This window comes from Cyprinus carpio, chromosome B4 (genome assembly GCF_018340385.1).
Source record: "Cyprinus carpio isolate SPL01 chromosome B4, ASM1834038v1, whole genome shotgun sequence".
Classification (NCBI taxonomy): domain Eukaryota; kingdom Metazoa; phylum Chordata; class Actinopteri; order Cypriniformes; family Cyprinidae; genus Cyprinus; species Cyprinus carpio.
Window position 1 is genome coordinate 10,426,990 of NC_056600.1, and position 16,592 is coordinate 10,443,581.

The 16,592-nt window shown below is 34.3% G+C and overlaps 3 protein-coding genes across 3 annotated transcripts; 2 read left to right on the forward strand and 1 right to left on the reverse strand.

Annotated features, from left to right (window-relative positions):
* The first annotated feature begins 3,597 nt into the window (after nt 1–3,597).
* On the forward strand, nt 3,598–7,902 carry LOC122137010. The gene is made up of 7 exons (XM_042721916.1): nt 3,598–5,500; nt 5,923–6,050; nt 6,164–6,384; nt 6,578–6,646; nt 7,207–7,275; nt 7,492–7,545; nt 7,733–7,902. The coding sequence occupies exons 1-7, from the start codon at nt 5,382–5,384 to the stop codon at nt 7,829–7,831; spliced, it is 759 nt and encodes a 252-aa protein (XP_042577850.1). The 5' UTR covers nt 3,598–5,381; the 3' UTR covers nt 7,832–7,902.
* Nucleotides 7,895–12,073, forward strand: LOC122137011 (G2/M phase-specific E3 ubiquitin-protein ligase-like). The gene is made up of 5 exons (XM_042721917.1): nt 7,895–8,277; nt 8,917–10,112; nt 10,702–10,855; nt 11,174–11,412; nt 11,674–12,073. The coding sequence occupies exons 3-5, from the start codon at nt 10,809–10,811 to the stop codon at nt 11,916–11,918; spliced, it is 531 nt and encodes a 176-aa protein (XP_042577851.1). The 5' UTR covers nt 7,895–8,277; nt 8,917–10,112; nt 10,702–10,808; the 3' UTR covers nt 11,919–12,073.
* A 1,610-nt stretch (nt 12,074–13,683) lies between these two features.
* On the reverse strand, nt 13,684–16,347 carry LOC109090966. The gene is made up of 4 exons (XM_042722629.1): nt 16,051–16,347; nt 15,774–15,936; nt 14,145–14,473; nt 13,684–13,931 (listed from the first exon to the last, which is right to left on the reverse strand). Exons 1-4 carry the CDS (start codon nt 16,106–16,108, stop codon nt 13,684–13,686), a joined length of 798 nt encoding a protein of 265 aa, XP_042578563.1. The 5' UTR covers nt 16,109–16,347.
* Nucleotides 16,348–16,592: the final 245 nt, after the last annotated feature.

Sequence of the window (16,592 nt, forward strand, 5' to 3'; positions counted from 1 at the left end):
GAAAAATACACACACACAAAACAAAAAGCAGTCATTTTAACAGCATAATGTCATCTGATCGCTGTATTAGAAGTAACAAAATGTACTTACTTTATCCTTTTGTTTCAGGGTTTCTTTTTTTCCACAAAGTCACCTTTCCTTGCAGGTCTTGCTCCACACAAAAAGATCTGCAGCAAATGCACAGAAATCAAGAATAAGAAAAGTGCTGTAATAGTTGTTTAAAATTGTACTAATTAAAATAAACTACAACTTAAGATGTAAAAGATGTTTTATTGATGAGTGTAGTGTACTGACTGAGAGTCTATGATGGCAGCATTGTTTCATCAGTTACTCTGCAGCAGATAAACACACGTGTGTCTCATGTGTTCCTGTAACATCCAGACAAGAGTCAAGTAACCTCTGTGATTTATCTGTGATATACTGCATCTGCATGTTGAGTTAGTAACTGATGTAACTCGCTTTTTATCCAGCACAAATGTTCCTAAAATTATCAATAGTGCAAATGGACAAATAAAATAGATAACTAGTGTTTAGTTACTGTATGTAGATTTGTTTGTTTACATGACTTACACTCATCTCAAGCAGTGTTGACAGTGAATTCTACACAATATCACACACACATCAGTCAGATGCCTGTGTCATGTATATTAAATGAGCTCATCTGCAATACTTATCAAAGACGATCCTGTCAGATGATAAATAGACATTTAGTAATAGTCTTCAAGATCTATATATGGTTTATGCAAATCCACTTTTGAGTCGTGTACTTAATAGAGCTCCCCTGTTAGTTATTCAGTATAAAACGTGTTTTTACAGCACAATCACAAATATGCTATATTATGTAAGTCACAGACAGGGTTTAGATTAAGCCAGGATCAGGAAACAGTTGCATAACCCCTTTAAAATCTTCACTAAAATGTTTACTAATTTACACTTTATTTACACTTTAATTTTAATAGATTATTAACTCCATAAACAATACCACTGTATGAAAATGAATTATTTCGGGAAATAAAGTATATATTCTCACCGTTGTCTCTCAATGCAAGCGTCCATATTGCCAACAACATCTCGTTTTGACATCTCGCGTGGTTCTGTGTGATTTGGACAAGTTCAAGTTATGCCCCTGTCTTGCAGTCCACAGACATACACGCTTGAACAGTTCAGGGGTGAAAAACCAGGTTTACAATTGGCCTTAAACTCTTCTAGTGTGTGAGACCAGCCTTAGAGAAGTAATCATGTAATACTCAGCAGTTAAGCATTGATGTGGAAGTTTAGAAATCAACTTGTTCTGTAATTGTTAAATTCTTATAATAAATTAAAGTGATAGAGCAAAACAGATATATGTTTCTTACTTGAGAGTTTTAGGACCGTTTGACGGAGAAAATCTTGTTCTTCAAGAGCCTTTATTGCCTGAGCCATGAACATCAGCTTGTCTTTTTCTGCCAAGGAGGAAGTCTTATTATCTTGTCCTTTAAAAACAATGTAAGATCATCACCAGGATTTTCTTTTCTTTTCTTTTATGAACAAGTAATAGAAGAGCAGCTGTATCACAGCTTTTCATATGGTCAAACAATAAAAACCTTTCTTCTATTTTAAACTTGATGTACCACAATACAATGGACGTACCTTGTGTAATATGGCCTAAGGGTGGCATCAGTGCTAGACCAAGTGTTAGGGGTGCTCCGATCACAGAAAGCAGTATCTGTTGATCCGATCACCGATACCAAGCTTTTTATAACTTTCTTTTTATCATGTAGAATTATTTATAGTGAAGATCCAATCAAGATTTTTAGACATTTATTCAGGGCCTAAATTTCATTTCTGAAAATTAATTCCTCGCTTAGGTGACTCTTGGGAGAGGATTTTTTAAATGTATTTTTTCATATTTTCAAAAATATATATTTATCTCACCTAACTGTTTGATCATGCACTGTATTTTTGTTTTTAAAATCGTGTAATTGTTACACAATAGCTTACACAGCACAAGCCTGATCTTGTGAGCTGTATGTGAGGTTCACACATGCTCTGTTTGCAGTGTGTATGTAGTCCACGTGTGGTACAGAACCAGCACGGACTGTGCTTTCACACACGAGTCTGCTCCTGATCCATGTTTACCACAAACACAACATTATTCTGATTATTATTGATCATTATTTTGATTTTAAATCCAAACATTGTTACTCAAAATGCTTTTTCAACATTGTGATTCATTTTTTACACAGTACAGTAATACAATCTTTCATCAATTATTCAGTGTTTTTTTTCTTTTGCATTTATTTTTAGATTTATATGTTAAGTTGCTAAAGCAAACCATTTAAACTACTTTCTTACATTATCACAAACATTCTAAATTAAAACTTACCTTACAGAACTTACAGAAAGAACTTACAGAAACCGTCAGCTCTACTGCCTTTTCTTTTAACTATTACAAGCAATCCTGCGGTTCATAAAGAACTTTACAATCATTGCTGTGTTTATCTAAAAGTGCTCTTTTCCTTTAAACCTAGCCAAAAAACCATAGCCTATGTGTTAGCTGTGAAACACAGTAGACTTTAATTATATGCATTTATTGTGTAATTACTACATTTTTGTGTAAATGCATGTTCATATTTACCGCAAACAATGCGCTGTTACTTTAATTCATTGTGTGCAGCGCAGCAAAAATAGACTCGGTACGGAAACTATCTCTGCACTGCTGCAGATGCACCGCTCCTAAACGCACTGCCATATGGAACGCGGACGGTGCCAATATTCTTTAAACGAAACGCGTGATTTTTGACCGCGCCAACACGCACTGTTTGTTCGCGTTAACGCTGTAATTTTTTACGTGTTTCTTTTGTATGTGTAGACACGGACATTCTGGTTGTGTTAAGGCGTCAGTTGTCGTCGCGTTACTTTAGGACGTGTAAAGACGCACAGTTTTTCTATGTTAATACGACCAACTTGAACGTGTTTCTAAACACGTACATTCTGGCCATGTTCGAACTTTAGATAATATAAAGGTAAGTTCCACATATTAATCATTATTGTGGCCTTGTTCTAAAGTACTGATATCTTAAGTGCTTGAGTAAATGAATAAAGGTTACATTGTAAATAAATGCTGTTATCCATATTATAAATTATAATTAATCTAAATTAAAATTTAAAATTTAAATTTTAAATGTAATTTATAATTAATCTAAATGGGTTATTACATGTTTGTTTTAAGTTATTGGCCTATCATTTTCAAAAGTATTACACAGAATATATTTATATATATATATACACACACACTTTATTCACTTTCACATAATAATGTTTTTGTAATTTGGTGTGTACTATAGCTGGTTGTATAGCTTGTTTATGCTGTTCTGTCTCTGTGTTGTTTCCAGGAACATAATCTTGGCTGCTGCAGGCTGATGAGTGCTATAATAAAATTACTACATTATATTTAAAATGTGTTTTGATAATCATTATATTTCTATTATTAATATTTAAGAAGATATAGTGGCAAGTATATATATATATACTTGTGTGTATGTATATATATTTATATATATATATATATATACACACACACACAGACCCTTTCCAAAAAAATTAGAATATCATGGAAAAGTTCATTTATATCAGGAATTCAACTTAAAATGTGAAACTAATATATTATATAGGCTCATTGCTTGGAAAGTGAGATATTTCAAGACTTTATGTGTTATAATTTTGATGATTATAGCTTACAGCTTGTGAAACCCACAAAATCAAAATTTCATAAAATTGGAATATTACATGAAATCACACAGTATTGCACAGTAATCCCATGGTCATTGAACCAGGTTTTGGTTATTTTGGCAGTGTGTGCAGGTGAAAATCCTGCTGGAAAATCATCTTCATCTTCATAAAGCATCTTCATAAAGCTTTTCTGCTGAAGGAAGCATGAAGTGCTCTAAATGTCCTGGAAGTCCATGTATACATCCACATTCACACACACAAACACAAACACACACACACACACAGAAATAGAGTTGACTTTCTGACTTGGCTTATATGCATGTTTAGTGTGTAAGTATTTATAATGCATAATAATGATAATATACATAGTAATATGCATACAAGCTACAATATTGATAGTTTCACAGCAGCTTTACAATAGTAACAAATTCAAAACAAATTCTGCTGTAAAGCAGTTCTAACAAGCCAATAGTGTCAATATTCAGCTCAAGTCACTTCAGTCTTGATTCAATTCAGTTCAATAACTGTAAAATTCAAAAGTTGTGCATACATCAGTTTAATTAGTGTAAATGTACATGTGATAAACTCTTATACACTGCACTTAACAAGCAAAAGACACAAGATAGTGTTTTACATTTTTCACATCTATGTGTAGTTTGGTGTGTATGTGGATAATATTTGTGTGCAATTTTTGGTAGAGTTAAAATAGCTTTGAACTAAGAGTTTGCTTTTGCAAGAGATGTCCAATGTTTTAATTTTGTTTGTTTTGTGGTTTTATGTGCTGAGTTTCAAGAAGCCATATCAGAAATTGTGTGTGTGAGAAAAATGTGGAAAAAATCCTGTTTATTTTAGTTCAGGACTCCATAATGCAGGTGTTACTAATCTGTACTTAATCTTTGTTTTAGACAGCAAGTTTTTTTTTTTTTTTTTTAAGCCATTTACTATTTATCAAGGCCTATTCACAATTTAAACCTTGCAGGAAACTGCCCCTTGAAAATGGGGTGTGAGCTCATTTTAAATTACAATTACAGACAAACACAATTTAACTTAACTATTAACACACAAACAATTGTACTTTTCACATTTATGTTTATAGAAATCATTCACAGCGCAAGGCAGAAAAATAAAGAGAACAACTGAATGTTATTAAGAGCTTTTGGTATTGGACTTGGTTTTGCAGTGCCCCCTTTTCATTACAAAACTGCTTAGCAATGCTTTAGTTTTTTTTTTTTTTGGTCATTAAATTTGCCTATTTTCACATGTACCGGTAACCTTTAAACATTTCCCGTTTTCCCCCAGACCTCTTATATCAATTAATTACGGTATGTTTAAAAAAATAGGTATCATTATATTAATAGGTGGATTAATGGATTTACCTAAATTGCTGGATTTATTCAATCATTTTAATAGTAAAATAACATATTTTTCATATTATTTCACTTAAATACAAAAAACCTTTCAGTAGGCTACATGCATGCAATGACCAGTTAAATAGACCATCCATTAAGTGTCTCTTGTGTCCTTTTTTGGAAAAGATAATTATAAATAAAATGGCATTTCATGATTATTGTCGCTAGATGGCCTTAACGAGATATAGAGGACATTAACTGGAACAACGAGGAAAGGCCGAGTGCTCTTAAATTCCCATCGAATGTAACATCAGCACGATAATGACACTGAGGAGCAGACTTGAGGCTTTAAATACAAGATTTAATGCATTAATTCAAAATCGATTGAGAAATGAAGACGAAGACAACAATTTGTCAACAGAACACAACACAATTGACAGGTTGGTTTTCTACACCTTTAATGTAATTCAAATGTCGCGCCAAAATCTAAATAAGCTGAACAGGTAGGCCTAAGCTATAGATGATTTGTATTTTTATTTAATTTTGATCCCTATCAAAAAGCAAATAAAAAAAAGATCCCTTTAAATGCAAATCCTTGGACTTTACATAAAAATAATGTATCAACATGGTATTAACAAGTAGGCTATATCGTTAAGAATGGATTTACAGCTGTAGCCTACAGTCCTTCATTATCGTTTATCATTTCTCATAACATAGACAAACCTCCACAGCAGTCACTTAACTAAGCTGAAAAATAAGAAAAATTACACATGGATGAAACACTTATCAGAAGTGATGCGTTGGGATTCAAAAATATAACCCACCATGTCTTTGCATTATGAAATAAATGCTTTCTTATCAGACTGAGAATGTTCCAAAGCAACATCCCCAATGAAGTCCCAGCCACGACTAGGAGGAGAGCTGCTAGGCAGAGCATCATTAGGATTTCTTTCATTGAAAATAGCGGGGAGCATCTCATCACAACACAACGTAAGTGCTTTCTGTTGTGTCTAAAGAGACATTAAATGTGGTTATTATGTGACCATTATTATCATTATTTGTAATATCCATATTTAATATTCATGAATCTTTTCTCTAAACAGGTACAACGGTTAAAAAACTAGTTGTGCCATTTTCAATGAATGAGAGAGCATTTCTTCAGAAAATTAGGGAAGCGTTTCTGATAATTGGAGAGGGTGGAATTGAAATCTGCAGAGTTGACAGGAGGAGAAGGGTAATACCTGCTGAGCTGAGCTCAGTTTGCCCTTCAGTTATAAAAGCATGTCCACAGTTTGGCAGGTCAGCGGTATATGTGAGGCTTAAGGTAAGAACAACAAATTATTCTACTAAATATTATATCCCAAATTAATTTTTATTGTTTAAAAACAAAAATGTATTTATTTATTTTTGCTGATCCTGCAGTGCTTTAACTGGGATGCCATTACTATTGTTACTATTAATATTCAATTAAAAAGAAAAGTTGTTTTAAAGACTATCCTGCCTTTTATTCTTGACAGAACACCTACAGTTTGGCTGGCACACAACATGAGAGCAGCAATGAGGTGAACTGTCAAAGCAGTACTACTGTAAGTTTTTCTCACTTTCTTTCTTTACTTAGATACTCGTTACTCAGGACCAGAAAACCTGAGCTCTTTGCAGCCGCTGTTATCAGTGATATGGCTAGAACCAGATCCTGGATCTTTATGCAAATGCAGAACTGGAACCTCTTTTTTTGTTTGTTTTAAGTTCCCAAATTACATTAGACCATTAAATGGTCACTAGGCAGTCCTAACAACCCGGCAACATACAGATCCAACCTCTGACTTCTATTTTGAAGCTTCCCAGAATACAGTTTTATTGCTCACAGGATGCTTTTTCATATCTTAGGGGGCTAGAGCTCATTAAATATCACATTTGTTTCAGATTTTTCTCATTAAATTGCTTATGAGAAAAAAATATACCGGTACACAAACCAGGTAATTGTTAATAAAAGAATAGAGCTCTGGAATTAATGTGGATAGCAAAGTATTTGGTTTTGGGGGGAAAATAAATGTTTTGTGCTCATCAGGAAGCTATTAGTATTGTAACTAATTATATTTCATTAAAAATAAAACTTGTTTTAAAGACTATGTTGCCTGTTTGACAGAACACATCCAGTTCGGCTGGCACACAACGTCAGAGCAGAAATGAGGTGAACTGTCAAAGCAGTACTACTGTAAGTTTATCTCAATTATGATTCTTCAGAAATACATGATCAGTTTATTTATTACAATATATCCCATATGAAATGCTTAAGACAAACCACCTCTTTTCAAACTGTGACTGTTTTATAAAATATTCATTCTAAAGTGTAAAATATTAATTTTTTGTCAGTCAGCAAGAACAACAAAATAAAAATCTGTATTCTGATTTAGTGTAATTTTTTTGATAGGATCCAATTTGTGGAATCGTAGAAAATGTAGGTAATGCAGGAACAAGTAGCATGGTAAGTAACCAGCATTCTCATTATCTATCAGGTGAAACATATTTATTTGTAGTTTGCTATATGCTTTAATTAAAGCATATTATGTTCTCAAAATAAGATTTTGTTTTGGACTTTGTGATTAACTTTGAATAATGTTATAAACTTAATAAATGTAATCATTTTATTTATCTGTTCACTATGTTTAAAGGATCATCAGCGGCGCCAGTTGGAATCCTTTGAACAAAGGCGAAGACAGGTATTTATTTATTTACTTTTTTCTGTTTTAATCACGTTTTCCTATATATGATATAATGTGTGTGTGTAACATTTATACATTTTTTTTTTTTTTTTAAAGAAAATTGCTGAAAGGAGGGCACATCTATGTCAAATTGTTGAGCCGGAGCAAGGCTTTGCAATACAGTTTCAGTACCCTGATGGCACCAGGAAAACAAGGAAATTTGTTGAGTCTCAACCAATTCAGGTATTTTGTGTTAGCTAATTTGTAAGTTATTTCTGCACATTTAGTATATTCAGTATATAGTTCTGATTTGTCATTTCTATATTTGCTCATGTGTTGTAAAGGATCTGTTTGCCTTTGCTGGTTCAGACGACATGGCCAGTCAAGTATTCCGTGTACAGCTGTCCTGGTCACCGAACACTATACTTAGTACTGTTGATGGTAGCCCCTCAGATCATGAAATTAGTAGGCCCTCATCCTTATATGTGCTTTGGATGTCAGGTGTTCAAATAGAGGTAAGTTCAACTTTAAGGCCCCATCCACTACTGCGTTTTAGTTTAAAAACGGAGAATTAAAACGAATACGATCTCCGTCCATACCAGCGTTTTAGCTGTGTATTAGAATTGATCTCCGTCTACATTAAAACGACTGAAAACGTGGATCACGTGACCATTCTCCAACACTGGGCATGCGCATGCCGGTGTAAACACAACTTCATTGATAAAATTATCCCACCATGCGCTGGTTCCTCCCGGCTTAACCCAAAACTGACGCTCCATGTACGGTCGATACTGCCGCTGCACACGGGAATTGTCACAGATCGCTTGAATAATAGCTTGCCTCCGGTGCATGTAGGCAGTTATAGCATTGTAAAATGCAGAATTGACTCGCACAACATCTGCTAGCATAGATATACGCCATGACTGGTGACACCCAATCATAGAGCCGAGAGTGAGCCTCTACTATGTCATTGTTTCTAAACTTCTCCGTTTTGGGTCTCCGTTTTTGCCGTAGTAGTGTGGACGGGAGGTGCAAACGTAGCAAAAGTTCTCAGTTTTTAAACGAAAACGCAGTAGTGTGGATGGGGCCTAAAACATCAGTTTTTTTTTAAAGTGGAAAAACAACAACAACGAAATAATTATAATGCATTTTAGGAATTAATTGCATCCAGTGTTGAATCTTCAACTGACCAACTGGCTGCTACTCAGGACTTAGGAAGCATCCCAAGTCCCCTCCATTCCAGTGATCAGGATGTTGGCTTCTCCCCCTGCCCTGTTCCAGCTTTCTCACCACCAATTGACAATTCTTCACCCTCGTCACCACCATGGTCTTTGATTTCTCTTTTCCCTTTACTATTGCCACATCTCCTAGCCCAGTGGTCTTCAAACCTGGTCCTGGGAACCTGCCGCTCTGTACATTTTGTCTGTATTTTTTATTTTACACATTTGATTCAAATCAGCTTGTTAAGTGGAAGCTCCATTAACTGAACCAACTGGTCTTTTAAGAGGTAAATACAAAATTTCCAGAGCTGTGGGATTGAAACCGATTGTTCTTGTTTGTAAAATGTAAGATTACACACAGATTTACTAACAGCTTGCTCCAGCGCAAACCATCTTTCGGGGTCACAAAAGTACTGTCAGGATTTACCAAAGACACGCAGTGAAAAAATAATCAATTTATTGGTATTTGTGCCATTATTTACAGGCCAAAAAAAACGTGACTCATTTTGCACCTGTTTTGTCACACACACATGATTATCAGTGGCTTTGATGTGGTGTGTTCAATAGATCATCGCTTTCCACTACCAATGGCACTTTTATGGATTTGTGCTCTCACGCTAATTTGCCCTGTTTAGTAAATTTGGCCCTAAGTTTAATACAGTTTGTTGTGTGGAATTGTGTCTAGACTAAGTTATGCAATTAAATGCAATTAATGCAGTTATACTAAGTTATGCATTTACAGTGAAGTTTATGCATTAGATTCTGAAGATGAGGAGGATGTGGTGATGTTGACCTCACCTGTTTATTCTGACAATGAAATTGATGTAATTATGCAACCATACCTTTAAAAGTCATAATAATTTATATTAATTTATAATAATAATAATATTTTTTTTTGTTATTGTAATGACTTAGGATGACGTTTCTGCTGCTGACATCATCAGAACATTTCAGAGGGAAAATCTAAATTTGGAAGAAAGGGTGATTGTAGTGGCCAGAAGGAGGAAAATTCTTCATAGTGCATGTACTGCACTGAAAACTAGCTACTTTGCATGGCACAAATCCCCACAAATTGAATTTGTAGGTGAAAGTGCTGATGACTATGGGGGACCTAGCAGAGAATTTTTCAGGTTGGTCTTAACTATTTATCATATGTATGTAATAATATATTTATCAAATATTATGTGATGTCTTTTTTGGTGCATCACACCATAGCATAGAAACTGGTGCCATCCTGTGTCTCAATTATCAATTGAATATGGTTTAAAATATGACCTCATAGTACTGCAATATCAATATTACAGTAATATTGTGGCAGTGTTCCTCTTGTTGCTTGGCCAACAGTTTTGTACCCTGTAATGGACTGTTTTCTTTTTCTTAGCATAAGCTTTGTGATAATGTGTGTGTGTGTGTGTGTGTGTGTGTGTGTGTGTGTGTGTGTGTGTGTGTGTGTGTGTGTGTGTGTGTGTGTGTATTAAAAATTTAACTTAAATCAGTACTACATGACCACAATTATTTGGTGTAGCCGTGTATGAAATTTAAAAAACATATTATAGTTAGCTGGCCACTATTATCCAAATAAAACGTGACAGTCATATTTTTTTTTTATTTTGCTCTGATAATTTGCTCTACAATTATTATTAATAAGCACAAAATGTAGGCTTTCATTTCCATATCAATTCAATTATTTAATTGTATTTGGGCTCTTTATTTATCTAGGCTTCTGATGCAGGGTGTGCAGTCATCATTCGGAGTTTTTGAGGGGAAAACAGGCCAGATGGATTGCTGACTGTGGTGTGCCTGGAATTTTCAGTGCAGCACCTAATATGAGACGGATCTATGGTCAGCTAATCAAACACCACATTTACTTCAGGTATAAAACTCAAAATAATTTACATTTTAATCAGTCTACAGTTCTTTGAATCATGTTTTTTTTTAATGGCCTTCACTAATATTGGCACCCTTGGCAAATATGAGTAAAATCCAGCTATTTCAGATCCCCGCTTGTGTTACTTCATCTACTTCCAAATGGTTTGGAATGAAAGACAAAAAGGATAAATAGCTAAGACAATTTTACATGCTCATATTTACAACGGTAGACAATTATTGTGGAGGACACTTAATTCATGAGAATGTTTTTTTATTATTTTCAAATAAAGTTTGGAAATCTCTTGGAACATATTTATTTTAGAACTGCAGACATGATCGCCCAATTCAAGGAAGGCATGAACTCCTGTGGCAACTTGTGGCAGATTGTCGAAAAAAACTGGAAGGTCTTCCTTCCCTTGTTCACAAATGAGGAGAAACAATTAACAAGAGATGAATTTAGAGCCCTATTCACCATTTGCTGGAGTGAGGAGGGAAGCAACCTCAGGGAAAAGGAGGAAGACACCATATTTTGCTGGGAGCTCCTGCTGAATTCAATTCAGGGTAATCAAGACTGGGATAATTTTGAATAATTTTGTCATATTTTATAATTATGCTTTTCTTCAATATCACTCTCACAGTCGTCAATATACAGTATTTGCATGGTTTTAACAGACAATCACAACTTATATTCAGAACAACAGCACAGTTTTGTGATATTGCTTTTATACAGCAGGTCAATAAGCTAAAATATAATTGTAAATATGAATATAGTAAAATATATAATACTGATTTTTTTTACACCCTCTTTTCTTAATTTTACAGAAAAACAATCAACAATCACCTTCCAGGAGATGCTGGTATTTATTACTGGTGCAGACAGCATTCCCCCACTGGGCTTCCCCGGAGAACCGAGAATTGAGTTTTACACTCAAGAAAATCGCCGGCTTCCATTTGCATCAACTTGTGGCATGGTGCTCTTTTTGCCTCGAGGCATCCAAGAAGAGGAGGAGTTGACTGACCTGCTTAACACAGCACTCAAAGGTTACCTTGGATTTGGAAAAATTTAATTCAGTTAATTTCGTCAAATGTTAATTAAAGGGATAGTTGACCCTAAAAATAATTTTCTGTCATTAATTACTCACCCTCATGTTGTTCCAAACCCACCCATAAAAGTTTTGTGAACCCATAAACAAATTAAGATATTTTTAATGAAATCTGAGAGCTTTCTGTCCCTTCATTACATCTATTTAACTACCAATGTCATGCATCAAAAAGTTCATAAATAAATCGTAAAACGAATCCATATGAATTGAGTTCTTGAGATTTTCTGAAGAGACACAATCTCTTTATATGATGAACAGATTGAATTTAGGCTTTTATTCACATATAAACATTCATCAACTCGCACATCAGTTGTAAACAAAAGCTCAAGCTTGTTAGCACATTGTGCGAGAACCAATGAGGTTCCTTCAAACATGCTTGAGCTTACGTTTATCATAAATTATGTGTGTTGATGAATATTTATATGTGAATACAAGGCTAAATTCAATCTGTTCATCACATAAAGCGATCGTGTTCTTTTGAAGAATATTTTGGAATAAAACGCTTAATTCATATGGATTAGTTTTACAATCTATCTATGAAGCTTCAAAGTGGTAGCTGCGTAGCTGTCAATGGAGGGACAGAAATTTCTCAGATTTCATCAAAAATATCTTCATTTGTGTTTTGAAGATGAACAAAGGTCTTACGGGTTTGGAACGACATGAGGGTGAGTAATTACTGACAGAATTTACATTTTTGGGCGAAATATGTCATTAAGTTCAGTGAAAACGTTTTTTCAAAAACTTTATTTTTCTTGAATGTTAACAATGCAGATGCATAAAACACAGTTTAGAAATACACAATTAAAAGAGAACACTTCCAATGGAAAAGTGGATTTTGTACAGTTTCAACAGTTGGTAATCTTGCATAATTAATTAAAAGACTTTGAATTTGTTTGTTTTACTCTGAAAATAAACATTCCAAAAATAAGAGGAAATGTTGCATCATCTGTTTTATTTCATTACACTATTGCAGAATCCAAATAAGAAATGATATTTTCAGTCCTTGGTCATGTAATTCAAGACAAATATATAGACTGTAGTTCAGTTATATTTTAAAAATGAGTGCAGCATTGTTTCTCAAAATCATTGTGAAATGCAAAGATCTAAATATAATGTTGTAAATAAAAATACTTAAGAAATCTAGGTTTATATGAGTAGAGCACCCAAAATTAATACTTGGTCAATACTTGCTCAATCTTAAAAAGAATGACTGGTGTAGAAAAAAAAATTATGAAATGATCTGTTTTGGTGGCCAAAAGTAAAAAAAAAGGATGTTTAATGTTCTAACATAGGTCTCTTAATGATCAAGGCTGCATTAATATAATAAATATTAATAATCAGCAAAAACAGTAATATTGTAAAAATATAACTATGTAAAATAGTTGTTTTCTATGTAAATATATTGTCTAATGTATTTTATTTTCCTCTGAATATACTCAAAGTTAAATTTTCAGCATTATCAATCCAGTCTTGTCACATTATCCTTTGGAAATCATTCTCATATGTTGATTTGATGTACAGAAACATTTAGGATTTTTATAATGTGGAAAACTGTTGTTCTGCTTAATAATTTTGTGATTCATCATATGTTTGTGATAAACCATGATACTTTTTCAGGAATTACTTTCAGTATTACTGTTTTATATAAACAAATGCAGCTTAAGTGACCATAAGAAAAAACATTAAAAATCTTAAATATTCCAAACATTTGTTCCAGTGTATGTGTGATCTATATGGGTTGAGGAATATTTCCAAGGAAGTTAATAACTTGCTCCAAAAGATCAGTTCCTAAATCATCATGTCTTCCACCAAGAGGGTTGACCTGCTGCACAAGTTGTCCCATTACTCCGGCTTGAATGTTGAAGTGGTTGGCAGGAACCTCAACAGATTCTGGCCAGTGGAAAATTGTGTGAAAAGCTTGGGGTGTAACTTCTTCTGAAGCTGGAGGGATGTTTACATCTGCAACAGGCTCCTCATCTGCTCCAAGGATTCCACGTATCCCTGACTGGTTTCAAGTTAGCTGTGAGAGACATCCTCGAATGAAGAGTTGATGGGGAGACATGTACCGTTCAGTTTTCAGCTTGTGGTGGTTCCATTGATGAATGAACAGTTGGAGATCCCTGTTGATTCGAGGTATATACACATAATGTAATGCCCAAAGGTGCATTTCATTGGTACTGTCAATTTTACCTTCACTTTCCAAAAGCATGAATAAGGCATAGTAAGTATTGGAGATGCCGCACCAAACGTCCCGCCACAATCTCTCAATCAATCTCTGGTTGTGTGTGCTCCTTCCTCTTAGAGCACTTCCTCTGGTGAATCCCGAGACATTCATAAATAGGCAGACTGCATTATTCTCCCCTCCATTATCACAGCGGACTCTTGAAGGTAAACCATATTGGCCAATGGCTTCTACAAAACTCTGGAAAACTGTGTCACTGCGATTGTTGGAAGAAGCTTTTAAGAATACAACAAGCCTGCTGTACCCGTCAATCCCACCATGTATGACAATCCTCCACCTAAAAAAATAAAAAGTAATAATTATGTAAAAGTATGTAAGGTACACTGAAACCTGATCAATTTACGTAATATTTATTCTGGTAGTCATCTCTAAAGATCTAAAGCTAAGTATACAGAAGGTGATGGAAATTAATGTTACTGGATTTATTTGTATTTGGCAGAAACCATCTCGAGTGCCATCAGTAATATTGACATTTCATTGAAACCCGAGTAAAATGATAAAAAATAAAAGTTTGTTTTAGCAGTTTGCCACTGTCTATTTTTTACATTAAATAAAAATAATAGTAGGACCATTTACCTGATTAACTTATGATTACCGTCCAAATGCCATAAGGAATTTGGCCCGGCAACCTGATAGACTCTTCTGTGCAGTCTACGTGTGGTGGCTCTCTGGGCTGCTCCCACTGGATTAGTCCTGATTAAAGTTTGTCGGACCCTGTGCCGCTGCACTACAATACCCTGACCAGCCAGACGTGCCCAGACTGATTCTACTCCAAGTTCATCATTTCCTCCAACTAATTCTCTAACTCTGTTAACAAGGTCAGAGTCGGACAGATCAGTGTATCTCTAAGTGAAATTCTGTATTCCCTGTTGATAGAAAAGAGCAAAAGTGAGACTCATGGATTAAAACCCAAGATAATTGTATTCAAATTCTCCTCTATTATGTATATTAAGTTAATATTGTTTATAATCAGTCAATCAATCAATCAATTCATTAACTTTAGGGTTTATCCCTATCACTTTATAGTTTATATAATAAATATTTTCTGCTCAGTACTGAACACAGTTGATGTTTAAAACTTTTTCAAAATCTTTGTTGAAATAGGGGTTATGTGGGTTTGACACTTTAAGATGGAACATTGAGGCATATAGTTACGGTGAGAAAAATGTTTTTGAGTAGTTCAGAGTCAGACTCATTTATCCATGTGCTATACCACATATGCTTTGTAGGCTCATGGGACAGCTGGGACCTATCTTAGCATCTCAGGCCATAGGCGGGAGAAACACCCTGGACATTAATTTTGAACCTGCAATTGCCCTAAGCAGCATGTCTTTGGATTGTGGGGGAAACTGGAGGACCCGAAGGAAACCCACACTGACAAAGGTGATAGCGCTACTCACTGAGCCATCATGCTTATGTGCAACTTAAATAACAAGTACATACAAATCTAGATTTTTAAGTGATACTGTACATAAAATTAACCATGAATTTTGCATTCAAATTTAAGATGCATTACTTATCTGTACAATTTAAATGCACAAGGAGACTGCATGAACAACTAAGAAAAATAACCTCACCTTAAACGACGTTTCACAGTTCGCCTGGACACACACAAGATTTCCGCCATTTGTCTTGTAGAAAAGTTATATTCTATCAGAAAACGCAACTGTTCTTCGGTTATGGAGAATCGTGGACGGCCAGATGAGCCCCCTACCAAGGGAGCACTATAGCCCTGGGGAACTAAGAATAAATGGAAAAAAAAACATTTAATAAGAACAATTCACAATTAGTATTCAAAACATCTCAAACACAATAATATGATACATATCAATATTAACACATTTTGGAGCATACCGTGCTGCTGAGTCAATGTTTCCAAATGATCCAGAAACTCAGATACCTGGTCCAGCATGTCATTTCACCAGGATCCAGCATTCTCCCTCTTGACCATACCACACTTCTGGCCATTGTCTGCATTCTGTAAAAGACAAAATATATAATAATATTATATAATAATAAAAAAATCTAAGTTCCTCTACTTCAGTGGTGGCTGACTAACACTTTCATTAACATAAACTATGAGCCTAGTTCTTACAATTAATTCAAAATAATTACAAAGAATCAGATTGTCATGTTAAATTTTTATTCATTCATATATATATATATATATATATAGATATATATATATATATATATATATATATATATATATATATATATATATATATATATATATATATATATATATATATATTACTGTCAGGACATTATAAAACAAAGTGCTTTGGAAAACTGCAAACTGAACAATGTAACCTAAAGTTAAATGTAATTTAAGTCATAATTACATACATTTTATTAGCTATCCATTAAACATCCACTGGTATTGTAAGAGAACA